The sequence below is a fragment of the Sus scrofa genome, chromosome 6, assembly GCF_054392235.1.
Source record: "Sus scrofa isolate SSC_HxYL_T2T_F1_AM1 chromosome 6, Sscrofa_HxYL_maternal_Yorkshire_Landrace_v2.0, whole genome shotgun sequence".
Classification (NCBI taxonomy): domain Eukaryota; kingdom Metazoa; phylum Chordata; class Mammalia; order Artiodactyla; family Suidae; genus Sus; species Sus scrofa.
In genome coordinates this window covers 9661589-9677393 of record NC_139388.1, presented here as the reverse complement: position 1 = coordinate 9677393, position 15805 = coordinate 9661589, and the positions used below count along the sequence as shown (strand labels likewise).

The window sequence follows — 15805 nt, the reverse complement described above, 5'->3', positions numbered from 1 at the left end:
CTGCTACCCCATCTGCAAAAATACCCAGCTCTTTCCTCCACCTGCTCTTTCTCCTCAGTTCCCTCCACGACTAAAGGGTTGATACTGATGCTGGTTCAGCTGAGGTTAGAAAGGACCTCTCGCCTCCCCAGGTGAACGCAGGGTGGGTTGGTTGGTTGTTTACTGGAGTAGAGTTGACTTACCAGGTTGTGTTAGTTTCAGGTGTACAGCCAAGTGAATCAGCCCTATGTCCACACACATCCATTCTTTTTTCCCATGTAGGTTCTTACAGACTATGGAGTAGATTTTCCTGTGCTATACAGTAGGTTCTCATTAATCGTGTTTTATACAGTAGTGTGTGTGTGTGTGTGTGTGGTTTTTAAAGGGAAAACCACAGGGAGCGAGGGCTGCTGCTCCGCTCGCTTTGCAGGGGAATCAGCTTGCATGTGTACAGGATGCCAGCACTGGCTCAGTTTTCTGAAGACCTAACTGCGGCATCCTTCAAGGGCTCCAGAGAGTTCCTTGTGCCATCAGATTAAGTTTGGAAACTTCAATAAAGAAAAGTCCGGGAGGAAACTGTCAATTAATGCATCTGCACCGGAGCATCATACTTGGGAAAAACACCTTCAAAAGGAGACGCTGTTTTCCAACCATTAGGAAGTTTACGTGCAGCTTGGTTTCCATAGCTACCCCGGGGTACCGGCCTCCTTCCCCTGCTTGAAGAGCGAGTGGTGCTCCGTTGCTTTTTCTTTCTTTTTACCTTTCGTCTTTCATACTTTCCCCTCCATCCCCATTTGTGAAAACCAAAAAAAAAAAAAAAAAAAAAACCTCAGCTGAAGCCTGGCAGTGAGATGTGTCTGAGGAAGACAGTTTGAGGTATAAGCTCAAGGGACTTCGTTTTTGCCCCCTTCCCTGATGTTTCCTGGCTTCTGCACGTAGGGTTGCTACTTTCAGGGGCGAGATGGAGCATTTCCGGTTGATCACAGGCTCTCCCCAGTCCCTCAAACATGACACCGTGTGAAAGGGAAACCGAGCACCCGAGCTGCGGGGTGTAGCGCAGAGGTGTTTGTAAATAAAGTTTTATTGGAACACAGGCATTTTCCCTGTGGCAGGTGTCGTCTATACGGCTGTTTTCAGAACAGGCGCGGCAGGTCTGAGTAGTGTGACCTCGCGGAGCCTAAAATAGTTCCTCTGTCACCCTTTGCAGGAAAAGTTAACTTAGTGGCCGCTGATATACAGGAAAGAAGTGAGCTTGGGGAGGCATTGAATAGTTTTGTCTCTTGAAGCAAGTGCTTCTCCGCTGCAAGTTGGTTTCTGCATCTTTGAAAGAGGAATGGCTGTTTCCTGGCTCAGGGGGTCGGGGGCTATTAAGCCTCTAGCCCTGTGGGGCTAGCATGGGAGTAGGAGAGAGCAATTATTTTCCTCGCAATCTTATGATAGGTAAACCCAAAGAGGCTTACGATTCTAGAAGTTCTGTAGAAAACCAGAGGGAAGTGTGTAAAGACCCAAGCCACAGAGTTCAGCCAAGTGTTCCAGGGCCTGGTGGGTACCCAGGTGTCCCTTTCCTGGGAGGAGGTGAGAGGGGGACTCTGCTGGGGAACAAGCAGGTAAACAAAAGGAGCCACAACGGTCTAGGAAGAAATCTTTAATTTCTATGCAGCTTTAAAGAGTTCGAGAGAGGTTTTTTTTTTGTTTGTTTTTTGTTTTTTCCTTTTAACAAACCAGTTCAAGTACATGCCTTCAGATTATAAAAGGACCTGAAATTGCCTAGAATATCAGCATGCAGGGCTTGTTAGTATTTACATATATTTACATAAGGAAACAAGAGAAAGATCTACAGGTATTTACAGTCCACACAGGAGAAGAGAAAGGCAGCCTAATTGTATTTCCTAAAATACAGTAGATGAGTCGTCAGCACATGCATATTTAGATAATATTTGCATGATGGAATGGATTTTTTTTTTTAAAAAAAGACATACCTTTGTAACTTTCTATGCTAAGATATTGCATAATCAAGGTAGTTTGTGTGTGTGTGTGTGTGTTCAGTTCCTAGTCTATTTGCATCAAGTGCTTTAAAATGCTAACACCGAGGCAGAATTATTTACCCTGGCAATTAAAGCAACAGCATGCATGATCATTCCCACTAACTAGCGACAAGCTGCTGGTGAATGAAATATCTATTGTTTCTCCTTACGCATGGACCACGGTGACGAGATCTGTCTGTATCAAGGCAGTGCCTGCGCTCTCACCATTAATTATGGAAGTAATATAAATGAGACGCTCTCCGCAGTATGTTCTAAATGAAATATTAACAAGGCCAGCGTCTTTGAGCCTGAGAAATGATCTGCTGGAGTGAGTTCTCTAGGAAAATGCACAAACCTAACGCAGACATGCTCGCCTTGAAATGGTGGGGCTGGGCGCGGGGGCCTGCCTGGGAGATCTGAGTGGTGGCAGCCTCCGTGTCCTTAATGCTTGGCTGGAAGACAGAGTTAAGAGTTCATTTCTTACCATGATGTGGCCCCATCAGGGAAGACCCTGTGGGTTTTCTCTCTCCCCCACCCCCTACCGCCCTGTGCCTTCTCAGTGCTATGTCATAGACTCTCTGTGTGACCTAGGTGTAAATCAACTGTCAACCTTCAAGGCAGGACAGCTTGTTTGGGGTTGGCCCCCAAATCCTCCCGGCTCACAAAAACGGTCAGCTCTTGGTTTTCTTAAAGAGCCAGAGTGGGCAGGCGGACCCGACCCAGTGGAGAGATTCTGTGCAGGAGAAGGGAAGGGGGGAAGCTGTTGGTTTCACCTGTACTGTGAAGCTATTCTTTGCACCATTATATTGGAACGGAACCCATGAATTCTGCCTGGCTATAATGCCAAAGGTTTATTTATTTCAGTATACATGGCAAATACAGAGGCATCCATTTATATACAGTATACAGAGCCAGCTATCACCGAGGTTAAAGAAGTAGAGTGAAAATGCAAAATGTTTCAAATGAACACAAGCGAAATATCTTCTTTTCTCTCTTATAAACAAACACTCAGGAGTCCTTTAGCATTAGCGTCGAGGTGGCCCGGTTGGAGAAAATCCCAGAAACAGGCTGCCGGATTTGTCCCAGGTGCAAGGGTGATGCTGATTGTGGTGGCAAATTTTGATGGTCCTTCTGCTTAGTCATCTCCAAGAAACCCATGGAAGGATGGCTTCCCCAGTGCCATCTTCCATCCCAGCAAGAGAACGCCCTATTTGAAAAGCAGTGTGGGTACTGCAGGCTGCCTTGGCAGGAAATGCCCAGGGAATTCTTTCATGGGCATACGAACAGTCAACGACAGCTCTTATTTTTAATGAGACCGTCTCTGTCCAGCCCAATCAGTTGTAGAACATCTTTGGCACAAACGAAAGGTGGAACAGGTACGAATAAGGTCCCCCCCCCGGACCGGACTTAGCCATTGCTTTCTCCTTCCCTCCTCTGGAGGACTTTCCACTGCACCAAAACACGTCTAGAATCTCACAGTAACAGCAGGTCTCAGAAAGAGGAAATCATTCTAAATAGTCCATCTCCACGCTTTTGAGACCAGCCATAAATCTGTCATGGAACCATTGGAACAGTGATGGCAAGGATTCTGGAACACGAAGGAGATAGGAAAAGGGCCTCATTCGTGTCAAGGGAAAGTTCAGAGCAGTTCGCTGAATTCAAAACACAGTCCTGAAAATCTCCCAAGGTCACTCTGCCCTGAAGTCCTGCTGATGGCCAAAGCAAAAAATCCTCTGGAACCTGGCCTTCCCAGAACAGACGTGGCTCTGGACGTCTTTGGATGGCTGGGACTGGCTGCCCTTCCTTCCCCAGAACCTAAGGCAAATCTATTCTCCTGCCTTACAAAAAGCCTTTCCAGCCTTTCTCCTGACTTTCCAACTCATTCTGCTTTAGTCTTCAAGTCACCCTCTGAAAACTCCTTAATGGTCTTCCTGTAGCACCATGCCTTTTGTCAAGGAGACTAGGGGGGTTCTCTGTAGTCCAACAGGTATTGAGGGTATGATATTTGGGGTGCCTGAACTGCACACAAGAAAGCCTCCACATCATCATGATTCTTTCCCAAAGGAGGCTGTGAAAGGAGGCTGCTAGGTGAAAGCCGTGTCCCATTCGTGCCCCCCAAACACCCCATTCAAGATGTCCTTTGTAATTCGGGGCTGTGCCCTCTGCCAGGACCAAGAATATTTATGGAGATGGGCTGGCATGTCCCGTCACTGAGCTCTCCCTCAGAGCAGCTGCCGTCAAGCCCTGGTAGACCGTGTCCCAGTGTCATCTGGGGAATGACACTCCTTTACCGGCCACGGGAGGGGACGATCAGCTAGAGAGGAACCTCTGAGGATCTCTGCCTTTGTGATCCTCTTTCTAGCAACGAAGCCGTGTCCCTGTGGCAGGAGGTAAAGAGGCTAATGCACTGTGACAGGGACACAGTCTCTCCCATCAGGCTGCGATCCAGAGGTGGTCTTCATGGCTTCTCCAGAACCTCGTCACAGACCTTCACAGCCTCCACCGTTAAAACAAACACCCACCTCCCTGACGTTCTTCACTTTTTCCATTTGAGAAATTGAGCGGATTTTCCTCCTCTGATAAATGTTAAGAACAGCCCGTGAGTGAGTTAGCAAAACACTTGAGGGCTATGAAGAAAGTTCTGTTTTGACACCGACAGGATGTATTTGCACGTCTCGAAGCCTATAATGTTGGCTGCCTTTGCAGAAGTCGAGTGTTGGGAATAAGGTGGAATTCATCGGCTAGGAATCCATGGGGGAGGGCAGCTGAGCCGATGGATCAGAGGTTCCTCTGCAAACCTGATGCCACCTGTCAGATGTGATCCCCAAAAGGCCTCCCTCATCCTCTGTGGGTGTGCGTGTCATAAGGTGGAGATTGCTTGGGTGTCCCTGCTTTGATGTGGTTCTGTTCATGCTCTGAAAAAAAAATCTGTTGTCCAAGAATGGAAGATTCATAGCGGGGCAAACGTGGCACCTGGAGGTGGTGTTTTGAAGCAGGCGACCGTTTTGTTCAGGGTCATTTGCTCTCGGATCTTCTGAGGTGGCGCTGAGTCTTCATTTTTGTTAATCCAAATGGATATAATTTCAATTTAGTTCATTGCCTAAATCAACAGTGGGAAATCACCTCTTAACATCTCTCAGCCGAGCACACGACGGCCCAGACATTTCACTTGAGACCGTGTCAGGGCCGCACACGGTGGTCGGACGTGGCCTGGCTGAGAAGAGGGTTCCTCAGAAAGCCACAGCCAAGAGGCAGAGACATACAGGCAACGGGCGGCGTGCACATGCATGTGGCATGTTTGGGAAGGAGGTTGTGTGCTGCAGCCGGTGTGGCTTCTGGAGAGTCCATCTGTGAGAATAGCTGTGTGGCTTTGGATCTCTGGTGCTCCATGGGCTTCTCCGTAAATGGGGATAATGATTTCCCGTGGCTTGTAGCACCATGTAGGGTTTAGAGTATCGTACTCATAAAGCCCCCTGTATGGTGCCAGAGGAATCGTAAGCTCTCGGCAGAGGCCAGCCGTTGTCACCACTGACAGCCCCCATCCACAAGGACGTACAGAAAAGCTCGATGATGTGGACAGTCCTTTCAAGTCATGTTTCCTTCTTTGTTCTCATCTCACACCATCTTGGTGGAAGTTGGTTTGTTACTGACTCGCACTTATGTCCCAGCCATCCATTCAGGTGCACAAGCAAGAAAGGGATGTGTGGGTTGAGGTCCCACCACTGGGAAGGCCCGTGAGCCTCAGTCCCATGCAAGCTGCCTCGCTTTGCAAACTAACAGAATATGCTGCTCCTTTGCCAGCTGAAAGCACTGTTCTCAGATGGTGAGTGGGAAACACACAACCTTTTGGAGCAGCTCGCTTTTGTTTTTTTCTTTCAAACCAGTAATTTAAACCATATTGTTTTTGAGGAACGCCTGTGTACCAGGCACCACGGTCTTGGGAGGTGAGTTCTGAAACACTGCATCACTTTTCCAGTAGAGTGGTTGTCACCTCTCTTTGGGGAATGTTCCTGGGAGATGGACAAGGGCAGAGAGGGTGTGGAGGCAGCCATTTATCCCACTTGTGACACCTGTGCTCTCTGGCCCATCTCTACCCGGGCTCCAGGTTCAATTATTCCGTCATATTCACAGGGCCATTGGCGCTATGGCTGGGTCTACATCTGGGCAGTGTTTGCTTTGTCTAGCAGGCCCCAGATGAGTAACAGGGAAAGAGAGGCATGTGTCATTTTTTCCTCTGAAGCCTACAAATGTCTTTGTCCTGGAGTTTAGCACAGTGATCACTGCCCACTTCCAAAAGGGCTGTTCTCCTGCCTGGACCTTGGGGTTCTGGGTCTCCTCTAAGCTTCATGCTGCCTTTCCTTCCTCAACTCTGCTTTTCTGCATAGATTAATTCACTCACCATTGGCCATGCAATGTCCTGCTGTCAATGCATCTGTAGTAGAGCAATCTTAGAATGTTTACTACTCTCGAAATCACTGGATATATAGATAGCTCATGATAGTGTGTCTAATATTTTTATATGTCTCAGAGTTAAATCTACTTTAAGACTGGAATCTATTCTTTTCTTTTAAGAAGCATGCATTTAAAAACAGAGAAACCCCAAAACGAAACATCCGTTGAGTAACATGTCCTTATTAAGATGTACGTTATATTAGCAAACTAACCGATGCATTACAAATCCGAAGATGTGGGTGGGTGGATTTCTTCCTTTACTGTAGGTTGTTGGTCAGAAACCTCTGTACCTGGTTCTCTCCAAGAGTCGATATTCATTTGTATTCCATGCTGACAGCTGCAAATTGATGGCTAGTGGTTATCAAATAAATGTTGATGAAAAGTGGCTCCTCCACATTCTCATCCCAACAAAGACTTGGGACAGGATGGATAATTTAGACCTCAGGGCCCCAACTATAAACAAACAGCAACCGCTTTCTAAAATCCCACCTTGCTGGGGGTAAACATTGTGCTGCATGTCTGACAAATGATTTCTGAAAGAGAATGATGAACCCTTATTACGCAGATACTCTTAACTTAATCCCAAACAAGAATCCCGGGTAATTTTACGTACACTATCAAGATTGATGGCGTAGCTCTCCTCTGGCGGCTCGCAAATGTTTGACCAGATCAGAAACGGCATCCAGGCATGATTAAAGAGTCTACTGGGCTTCCCAGAAATCCTCGGTCTCCTGTCAGTCACATCCTAACTCCGTGTCCCTGCCAGGGGACGGAGTCGCCACACTCCGGTTCCCAGGATCAGCCACTGCATCAACCTACAGGCGCCCCATAAATTGCTCTTCAGAAAGTCACTTAGGGCAACCCACAGCTCCAGCCAGCGTTTCTATGTCAGGATACGGCATTATCTTTTCAGGATGGATCACTAAGCAGTGGTGACAACCAGCAAAGCATTGCCTCACAGTTTATAACAGTGTTGTTAACATTATTTCCTTTATATGGCTCTTTCATCTTTTCTGAATTATGTGCTGATGCCCCCCAAAGTGGCATGAAAGTCATTTGACGGTGACGAAAGTGCTCTTGTAAATTTTCTTTTCCTATCAGTCTAAAGATGGTTTATCTTGTATCAGCAGTACTGGCTTATTTACTAATGAGATTCCTCTAATGTGTCTCGGTCTCATTCTGATGATAGGCAGACCAAAAGGCCGATGCGCCAAAAATTAGAACTTGCTATGAAACTGTCATCACCTCCGATCACATAAAGATATCACTCAGAGGCTGCCATTGGTGCAGCTGGAAAGAGCATTCCCTGAGAAGCCGTGAGGGTCGGGGGCTTGGGACTAAAAGCCCCATTTAACTCCAGCAAGAGACGAAAGGAAACTGAATGTTAGTTGAACAGAGCGTGAATCAGAGAGTGAGACTTTGCCAAGTGTCCATGCTTGATGTTGGGAGTGGAGGAGGTGGTCCTTGCGTTCAGATAACCGGCTGTACTGTGTTTTTCTACAAAGCCAGATCCCACTCGTGATGGGATTAAAATTGTATATCACCCTGAGCCTAGTGGTGGAGGAATCAAAGCCAGTTCTTGATTTTAAAAAAGGCTTTTCTAACATTTATGGTTTTCAGCATGGTAGCCAAATGGAGGTTTACATGAAATGAGGTCAATAGCAATCGCTCTTAGATTCCCATGGAGGGAAAACGCGTGACTCCAGCTCCCTCATCAACTCGGTTCTGAATCAATGTTTAAGTGCAGAAATTTCACTGCAAAAACACTGTTCCAAAAATGCAAGAGAGTGCAACATGGTATCATTTTAGATGGTCAGAGATTTAAAAAGATTACCTTGGGTTTGGAAGAATTCTGCTTTTTGCTCTCCCGAGTGGCCAACTTTGATCTTTCCTCAGGATTGCTGGAACTGTGCAAGGCCAGTTTGTTGTGATGCATGAATGGTGCTAGTATAACCACTCTGGGGTGGGGTTGGGGGAGCCTGGATCGGCGGCTAAGCTGCCTGGATTCTCTCACCACGTGGGAGCTGATGGCAAATCTCCTCATGGCTCTGTGATGGTTTTGGCAGTTGCAAAATAAAATGGAAATATAAGATAGCCAGAAAATTATGCAAAACACCAACACCAACTTCTGCTAAGAGTCAAGGCCAAGATGAAGTTTGGCTTGGGTGGGCAGGATGAATATTGCCGTTATTCCGTTTGTCGTTAGGGACACTGTGCTGCTTTTTTCTCCATACGGGATGCAGGAATCAGATAAGCCACTTAAGTTCGTTAGCTAAATGTGCCAGGTGCTAGGCTGAGGGTTATCAGGAATAATAATTCAGTGAGAGGAAATGTGGATGACAGAGCCTTCTGTCCATTAGACTTGAGGCACATGAATCCATTTGAAGAGAAACAGCCAAATTCAAGAAAACGGCTGACTGTTTGGGAGTGGGCATAGGTGAGGGGGTTGGAGAAATAACCAACCAGTTTCTATTTCGTTACATGAAGTCATGTCAGGGGTTCATGTTTTGGACCAACAGGATTCTTCCGGTACAATCAAGCAGCCCGTTGCTATCAGCACCTAAGCCTCCATCGCATCCCCACACCACGCTACCCACCTCTCCACAAGCATATTAGTTGGATATCTTTGACCATTTGGTTTGCAGACAAATTCAATAAGCATCCTTCCTGCCCACTCCCCCCCCGCCCCCCTCCAGCCTTAAAAAAAAAAAAAAAAACCTCCAAGTGTGCTCTATAGTACTCCCCTAAAATTATAATACCTTGAGATCTTGATTCTCAGAGTGACCTTGGCTCTCGATGGTTCTAGGGCACAACCATAGGGAATGCAAACCAAACCATGGAGCGGTGGGAATCGCCAGTAAACTCTCTGCTTGGGCACAGTCTAAAAACCCTGTAGGGGCAGAAAAACTGTAAGCCTTGGGGAGGAAATGGAAACCCATCGTCCCTGATGTTCTCCTAATGGTGATCCTATCCCCAGTTACCTTTCTCCATTCTCTTCTGCCAACCCCCCGTCCCTATCCACTGATAATTAGTCAATGCAGCAGGGCTGTGATGCACATAAATAATCATAAGATGCCAGATAAACGCTATTGGTTTTAAATTAGAGCCGTGCCTACCGTGTCTCTCTATGAGCACCAGCTTATTATTTTTAATTATGGCTTGCAAAGCAAAGTGATTTCTTGCCCTCTCTACAGCATCCCTGACAGTATTCTGTCAGCCCAGATGATATGGTGCCCCGTCGGCCCGCACCTCCCTAGCCACAGCGCCAACTGTTACTCAAAAGGTGAATCAGACGTGATCAATGGCACTCATTATCACTTGCATTTTGAAATGGCTTGGGAGGACATGGACCCCCAAGTCACAGTCCCATTGCAAGTATGAGCTGAACATGACATTTGTAAAGTTTCACAGGATCAGGGTAAATCAATAGATGCATCTTGTGTCGGCACAAAGCAGGTGTGTGTGGTGGGGAATACGTGTATATGTGTGTGTTTCAAGCATTTTAACACAGCATCACAAACCCTTCCCAACAGCACAGTGAGCAAAGAAAGAAGGAAAAATCTGGCACCAGTGGCACTAGCGTTTTCAATGGCCTGATGAGCCATGATTAGAGTGGTGGGTTGAATTCAGACAGAAGGTTCTAGAAACATCTTGGTGTGACATTCCATTATGCATTGAGAAGTCAAAAGAGTCAGATGGATTTGCTCTTGTAGGTTCAAAAGGATCCCATCTTTTCCTTTTTGCTCAGAAGAGACATGTGATGTGATATATTGATTCATGTCATGTATTTTTGAAGCTTCCTCTTCCTACACAAGCTTTACGTGCAGAGTTTATGAACACCTCTTCCCAGGATGGACCCATCCTACCTTTTACAGTCAAAGGCTCCCAATTCTGTGCCCTTGGCCACGCCAAAGCAGCTGGGGAGAGACTCTTGCCAATTCCCAGTTAGAATAACTCACTCCATCACCTCTTTTCTTCCAAAAAAAAAAAAAAATGTTCTTATGGTCTCTCTTCTTTGATTCCAGCAACAAGGAGCTGCCACCACCGTCTACTGCGCTGCTGCTCCAGAACTGGAGGGTCTGGGAGGAATGTATTTCAACAACTGTTGCCGTTGTATGCCCTCGACGGAAGCTCAGAGCGAAGAGACGGCCCGGGCCCTGTGGGCACTCAGCGAGAGGTTGATCCAAGAGGGCCTTGGCAGCTCATCCGGCTAAGTGGGGGCATCGGCAAGGATTGGCACACGCACGGCCTGTGTGCGTGCATGTGTGTAAATGCCAACCCCTGGACCCTTTCCCACTTACTTTCCTGGGGCTTTCCAAGTCCCTCTGATCCAGGTTTACCAGAGGCAAGGACATAAGAGTAGTCACAACAGAGCCAAAAATGTTAAGTATCAATGGGAAGCAGGGAATTCTGGGGTTCAGGGACAGTCTCTCTTTTCTGGGGGTGGGTTAGGCTTGGGTCTCTCTGCATCCCTGTTGATGGCCTGTTTGAAAGTGAACCTTAGTTGACAGGCGGGTTCTTTGTCTCAATGTAGAAGCACAAACAATTCTCACTTACTGTTTAGAATAGCCAGGTGTCCCTGTCCCACCCAGCCACCACCACCGCAGCCTCCCATGGCCACACTGGAGCCAAGAGCTGGCTTCTTCCTATTTAGGGAAGAGAGAGCCAGTGTTTATCCTTTGTTGCACTGATCCAGGAGATAACTGTTTTCATTCATCCTCATCTCATCAGAGCGGGCTTGGCAAACTGGGCAGAGACGTCTCTGAACCTTCTTCCAGTCAAGATGGAGGTGACACTTAGAAATGGGTGGAATAGACAGACACAACTAGTGAGTCGCAAAAGTCCTGGTCCACTGACTCCCTTGCCAAAGCTATACAAAAGATCCTTTAGAGATTTATAACAAATTTTGCAAATCATTCCCTTGGTACCTTGACAGGCAGGACAGGAAGCACTGTGCCCTTAAGAATGTACAGGGTATTTTGGGGGGTGGGATAAAAAGTTGTTCCCTTCATTCTTCACTCACAGTCTTAAGAAGCAACCCGATCACGGAGGTTCCCAGCCCCTCAGTGCATCCATATAGCATCCTGCTCCACTTCCTCTTGTTCCTCCCATCCTGCTGAATAAAAGAACATGCTTGAATATTATCACCTGAAGTCTGTCTTGTTTAAATGTTTCGCTTTTGTTTTTTGTTTTGTTTCGTTTTTTTAGAAAAGAAATCTAGAGGAAAAATAAAGCGCTTCTTGTAGACGCCAGGAAAACACCATTCTTGTTTCTTCTCTGAGTTTGTTTTGTTTTTGTGCTTTGTGGCTGTCTGCAGGCCGAGTTGTCTCACGCAATTAGCATGCCAGCATCATATTTTCTGTTGAAGAGAAAAAGAAAAATGACTGTCGTCAAATTTCACCTTAAGAGGTTTTGTTATTACAGAATGTGTGTCATTTCAGCCCTCGATGGTTTGTTCCCCCTGTAGTCACCAGGTTCTTGGTGATAGATAGAGAGCATCTCTGCATATGAGAATGGGGGTGGCTTGGAGATTCTCTCCCTCTCATCCTGTGTCACTCCCACCTTGGTGTCCAGGCCATTCCAGCAGTGAGGTAAGAAAGGCCACTTTGGCAAGATGGGGAGACCGCCTTTGCTGAAGTACCAGGAGGGTGGGGGCAGGGGTGTGTGTGTCACTGTTGCACCTCCTGACAATGGCAGGCCAGACAGCATCATAAGTTTCGGGGCCTCTGGCTCTGTGGTCAAACACCACTGCTTTCCAGGGGTCCGGAGCCTGGCTCCATCCTCCCATCTGGCTATATTCTCCCCAGACAAAATCCTTATTGTCATGGCTCCTTTAAAACTATGCCTCAGATAATGTCACTTTTCTGGTCCAAACCCTCCAGTGCTTCTGAGGCAAACCCTTTGCAAACATGGCAATTGTAAAAAAACCCCTCCCCCACTCGCCCCTGCCTCCACACTTTAGGTGGTCCTCTTTTTTTGCTTTTTAGGGCCACACCCATGGCATACGGAAGTTCCCAGGCTAGGGGTCAAATTGGAGCTACAGCTGCCAGCCTACACCACCGCCATAGCAATGCCAGATCCGAGCAGTGTCTGTGACCTACACCACAGCTCACAGCAACACCAGATCCTTTAACCCACTGAGTCGGGGCAGGGATCAAATCCACGTCCTCAGGGATACTAGTCACGTGTGTTTCTGCTGAGCCACAACAGCAACTCTAGGTGGTCCTCACTCTAACTCCAGCCTTGGCCGGGTGACTTGCTTTGGCCACTTTGAAAAGTGCTCTGCCTTAGGGCTTGGCCCTTCTTGTCACTCTTTGCAGTCTTGCAACCACCATCCTATGGATGAGTCTGAGCTGTGCTGCTGGACAATGTGAGGCCCGGGGGTGCTGTCCACACTGACACCAGGCTGCCCATGAGACATGCACCCAAGCCCATCCCAGACGACGCAGCCCCAGCCCAGCCAACCCAGGTAAGAAGAACCTCTCTAGTCACCCCCAGAGAACTGCAAAAAATAAGTTTGTCCTATTAGGCCACCAAGTTTCAGGCTTACTTGTTACACAGCATGCTGATACAACAGCTCATTGCACTGAGGAAAGTCCTTTTTTTTTTTTTTTTTTTTAAACCTTTGCCTAAGAGTTCATCCATAATGGGTCCCCAGCACTCTCTGACCTCATGTTGTAGAATTTTCTCTTTACTCACTACCTGTAGCCATTCTAGACTTCTTGTGCTCCTGAAATAAGACCAGCACCCTCCCTACTCAAGAACTTGCTGTTCCTTCTGCTGAACTATTCTGCCTCCAGAGACCTTCATGGCTTCCTCACACACTGCATGCCGGTCTCTTCTCTGCCTTAGATCCCTTTCTGCTGACGTGACATTTTGGCCACTGCATTCACGGTGGCGCCCCATCTGTCCACCTCTTACCCTTTATTTTTCTCCACAACACTTAATACTCCTGGACACATTATGTGACTATCTATTTACTGTTTTCCTTGCCTCCTACAACAAACTCTGTGAGCCTTGTCTGTTTTGTCCATACCTGTGGCCCCAGTGCCTTGAGTTGTTCCTGTCATCTGAAAGGTGTCTAATAAGTAACCACTGAAGGAGAGGAGGGTTCTTGATGACTAGACATTATGTTCATGAATATAATTCCCATTATTGTGACTATGAGCATGGGCCACCCACTGTGCTAGGCAAGCTGCAAACCTGGGTCTAATTCCTTCCTTCCTTCCTATTTTTATGGTTGCATCTGTGGCATATGGAAGTTCTCAGTCTAGGAGTCGGATCAGAGCAGTACCTGTTGTCCTACAGCACAGCCACAGCAATGCTGGATCCTTAAGCCACTGAATGAGGCCAGGAATCAAACCAGCATCCTCGTGGGGACTTAACGCGCTGAGCTACAGTGCGAACTCCTACATCTAATTTCTAATCTGACCATAGACTTACGAGGTGGCCTCCTCTTTGCATCTATGGATGAAGACTCTGAGGGCAGGAGGTTTCGTAACTTGCCACTGTCCACACAGCTTATAAGGGAAAGCACTGCCCTTCACACATGGGTGTGTTTCTGTTCAGCTGCCCACTTACCTACTTCAGCACCACCACTCCTCTAAGAAGCTGAAAATGTCTTTTCCAGTAGGAGGCACCAGCTCAACATCTCAGGCTGAGCGGAGAAGTGACATTATGTCTCAGCTTTGGGGACTTGGTGAAGGGGGAGTTCACAGCAAAGAAGATGAAGCATCATCAGGCAAAGTGATGTTTGAAATGCCAAAGAGAACCAGGGGGCCTTCTGCTGCTGCCTCCTTGCACCATGCAGACCTTTGCACTGATTCCCACAGGGATCCTGCAACTGGAGGTACAAGGAGGCGTGGGGGACCCTGACCAGGGGAGCGGGACATACTCCTCAGCTAAGCAGCTCCCCAAACCCTCCTATACTGTTGGTGGGAATGTAAATTGGTATAGTCCCCTATGCAAAACAGCATGGCGTTTCCTTAGAAATCTAAAAATAGAACTACCATATGACCCAGCAATCCCATTTCTGGGCATACATCCAAGAGCAAACGCTAATCAAAAAGATACATGCACCCGTATCTTCACTGCAGCGCTATTCACAATAGCCAGGAAAGAACCTAAATGTCCACTGACAGGAATGGATAAAGAAGATGCGGTACATATACACAATGGAATATTACTCGGCCATCAAAATTGAATGAAATAATGCCATTTGCAACAATTTAGATGGACCTAGAGATTATCACACTAAGTAAACCAGATAGAAAAAGACCAACAGCATGTGATGTCACTTTTATATGGAATCTAAAATAGGATACAAATGAACTTACTTAAAAAGAGGAACAGACTCACAGACATAGAAAACAAACATAGGGTTACCAAATGGGAAGGGGGTAGGGAGAGATAAATTTAGGACTTTGGGGTTAGCAGATACACACTACTATGCATAAAACAAATAAACAGCAAGGTCTACAGTCTATACCATAGGGAACTATATTCAGTATCTTGTAATAAGCTATAGTAACACTGAACCAGTTTGCTGCACACCAGAAACCAAAACATTATAAATCAACTATACTTCAGTAGAAAAAAAAATCAGTCCCTAGCAGACAAAATAGGTCTTCATCCATGCATCCAACACGCATATACCGAGTGCCACGTGGTGGAAAATCAGAGTTTAGAGTAACCCTCCCACCACAGCTCCAGCTATAAAAAAGTATCTCTCTGGGGTCTGTAGGTGTCTTCACTGTACACCGAGTCCTAATCGGCTTTACCGAAAGGGCTCCAAGTTACTGGCTAAACTGATGCCCTGAAGCAGGAACCAGGTCTCCTCTCACAAACTATGCCCTGAATCCCCTCGTCAGATATTGCCAGTCCCTGTGGGTCATTGCTCCAGCCAGACCCATCCTATTTTCTTGGCAAAGTCTGTGGGGGAATTCCTTGACAGGTGAGCAAGTGGTCATGTAAAGCTTCACTCCTTCTCTAGCTTATTCTAAGCCCAAGGCTGTTGCTCACCACCTGCGATGATGTGTGTGTGTGTGTGTGTGTGTGTGTGTGTATACACACATGCATATGTATGTATATATCTGTATATGCATCTTTAATATATATACATGTAATACATACCTTAGTTCTATGTAATAATGATCTGTTCTTCCATCATCATTCCTGCTACCTGCAGACACTATTTATTGAGCGTCTACTCTGTGCCAGTTGCCAGTCTAGGCAAATCACACCCACCATCTTATTTTATACTCAGAGGAGGCAGCTGAGGTTTACAAAGATAAAGTGACCTGTCCACCATCCCCAACCAGCTGAATAGCAGAGTCACTACCTGGATCCAG

The 15805-nt window shown here is 46.8% G+C and overlaps 1 protein-coding gene across 2 annotated transcripts in view; it reads left to right on the top strand.

Moving 5' to 3' along the window:
- WWOX (WW domain containing oxidoreductase) overlaps positions 1-11599 on the top strand; it is a 969209-nt gene extending 957610 nt beyond the window's left edge. For both annotated transcript variants that reach the window (XM_021097054.2, XM_084959522.1), the window contains one exon: positions 10481-11599. In XM_021097054.2, coding sequence (XP_020952713.2) covers positions 10481-10669 — 189 coding nt within the window. In that variant the 3' untranslated portion in view covers positions 10670-11599. The remainder of the gene's footprint in view (positions 1-10480) is intronic.
- Positions 11600-15805: the final 4206 nt, after the last annotated feature.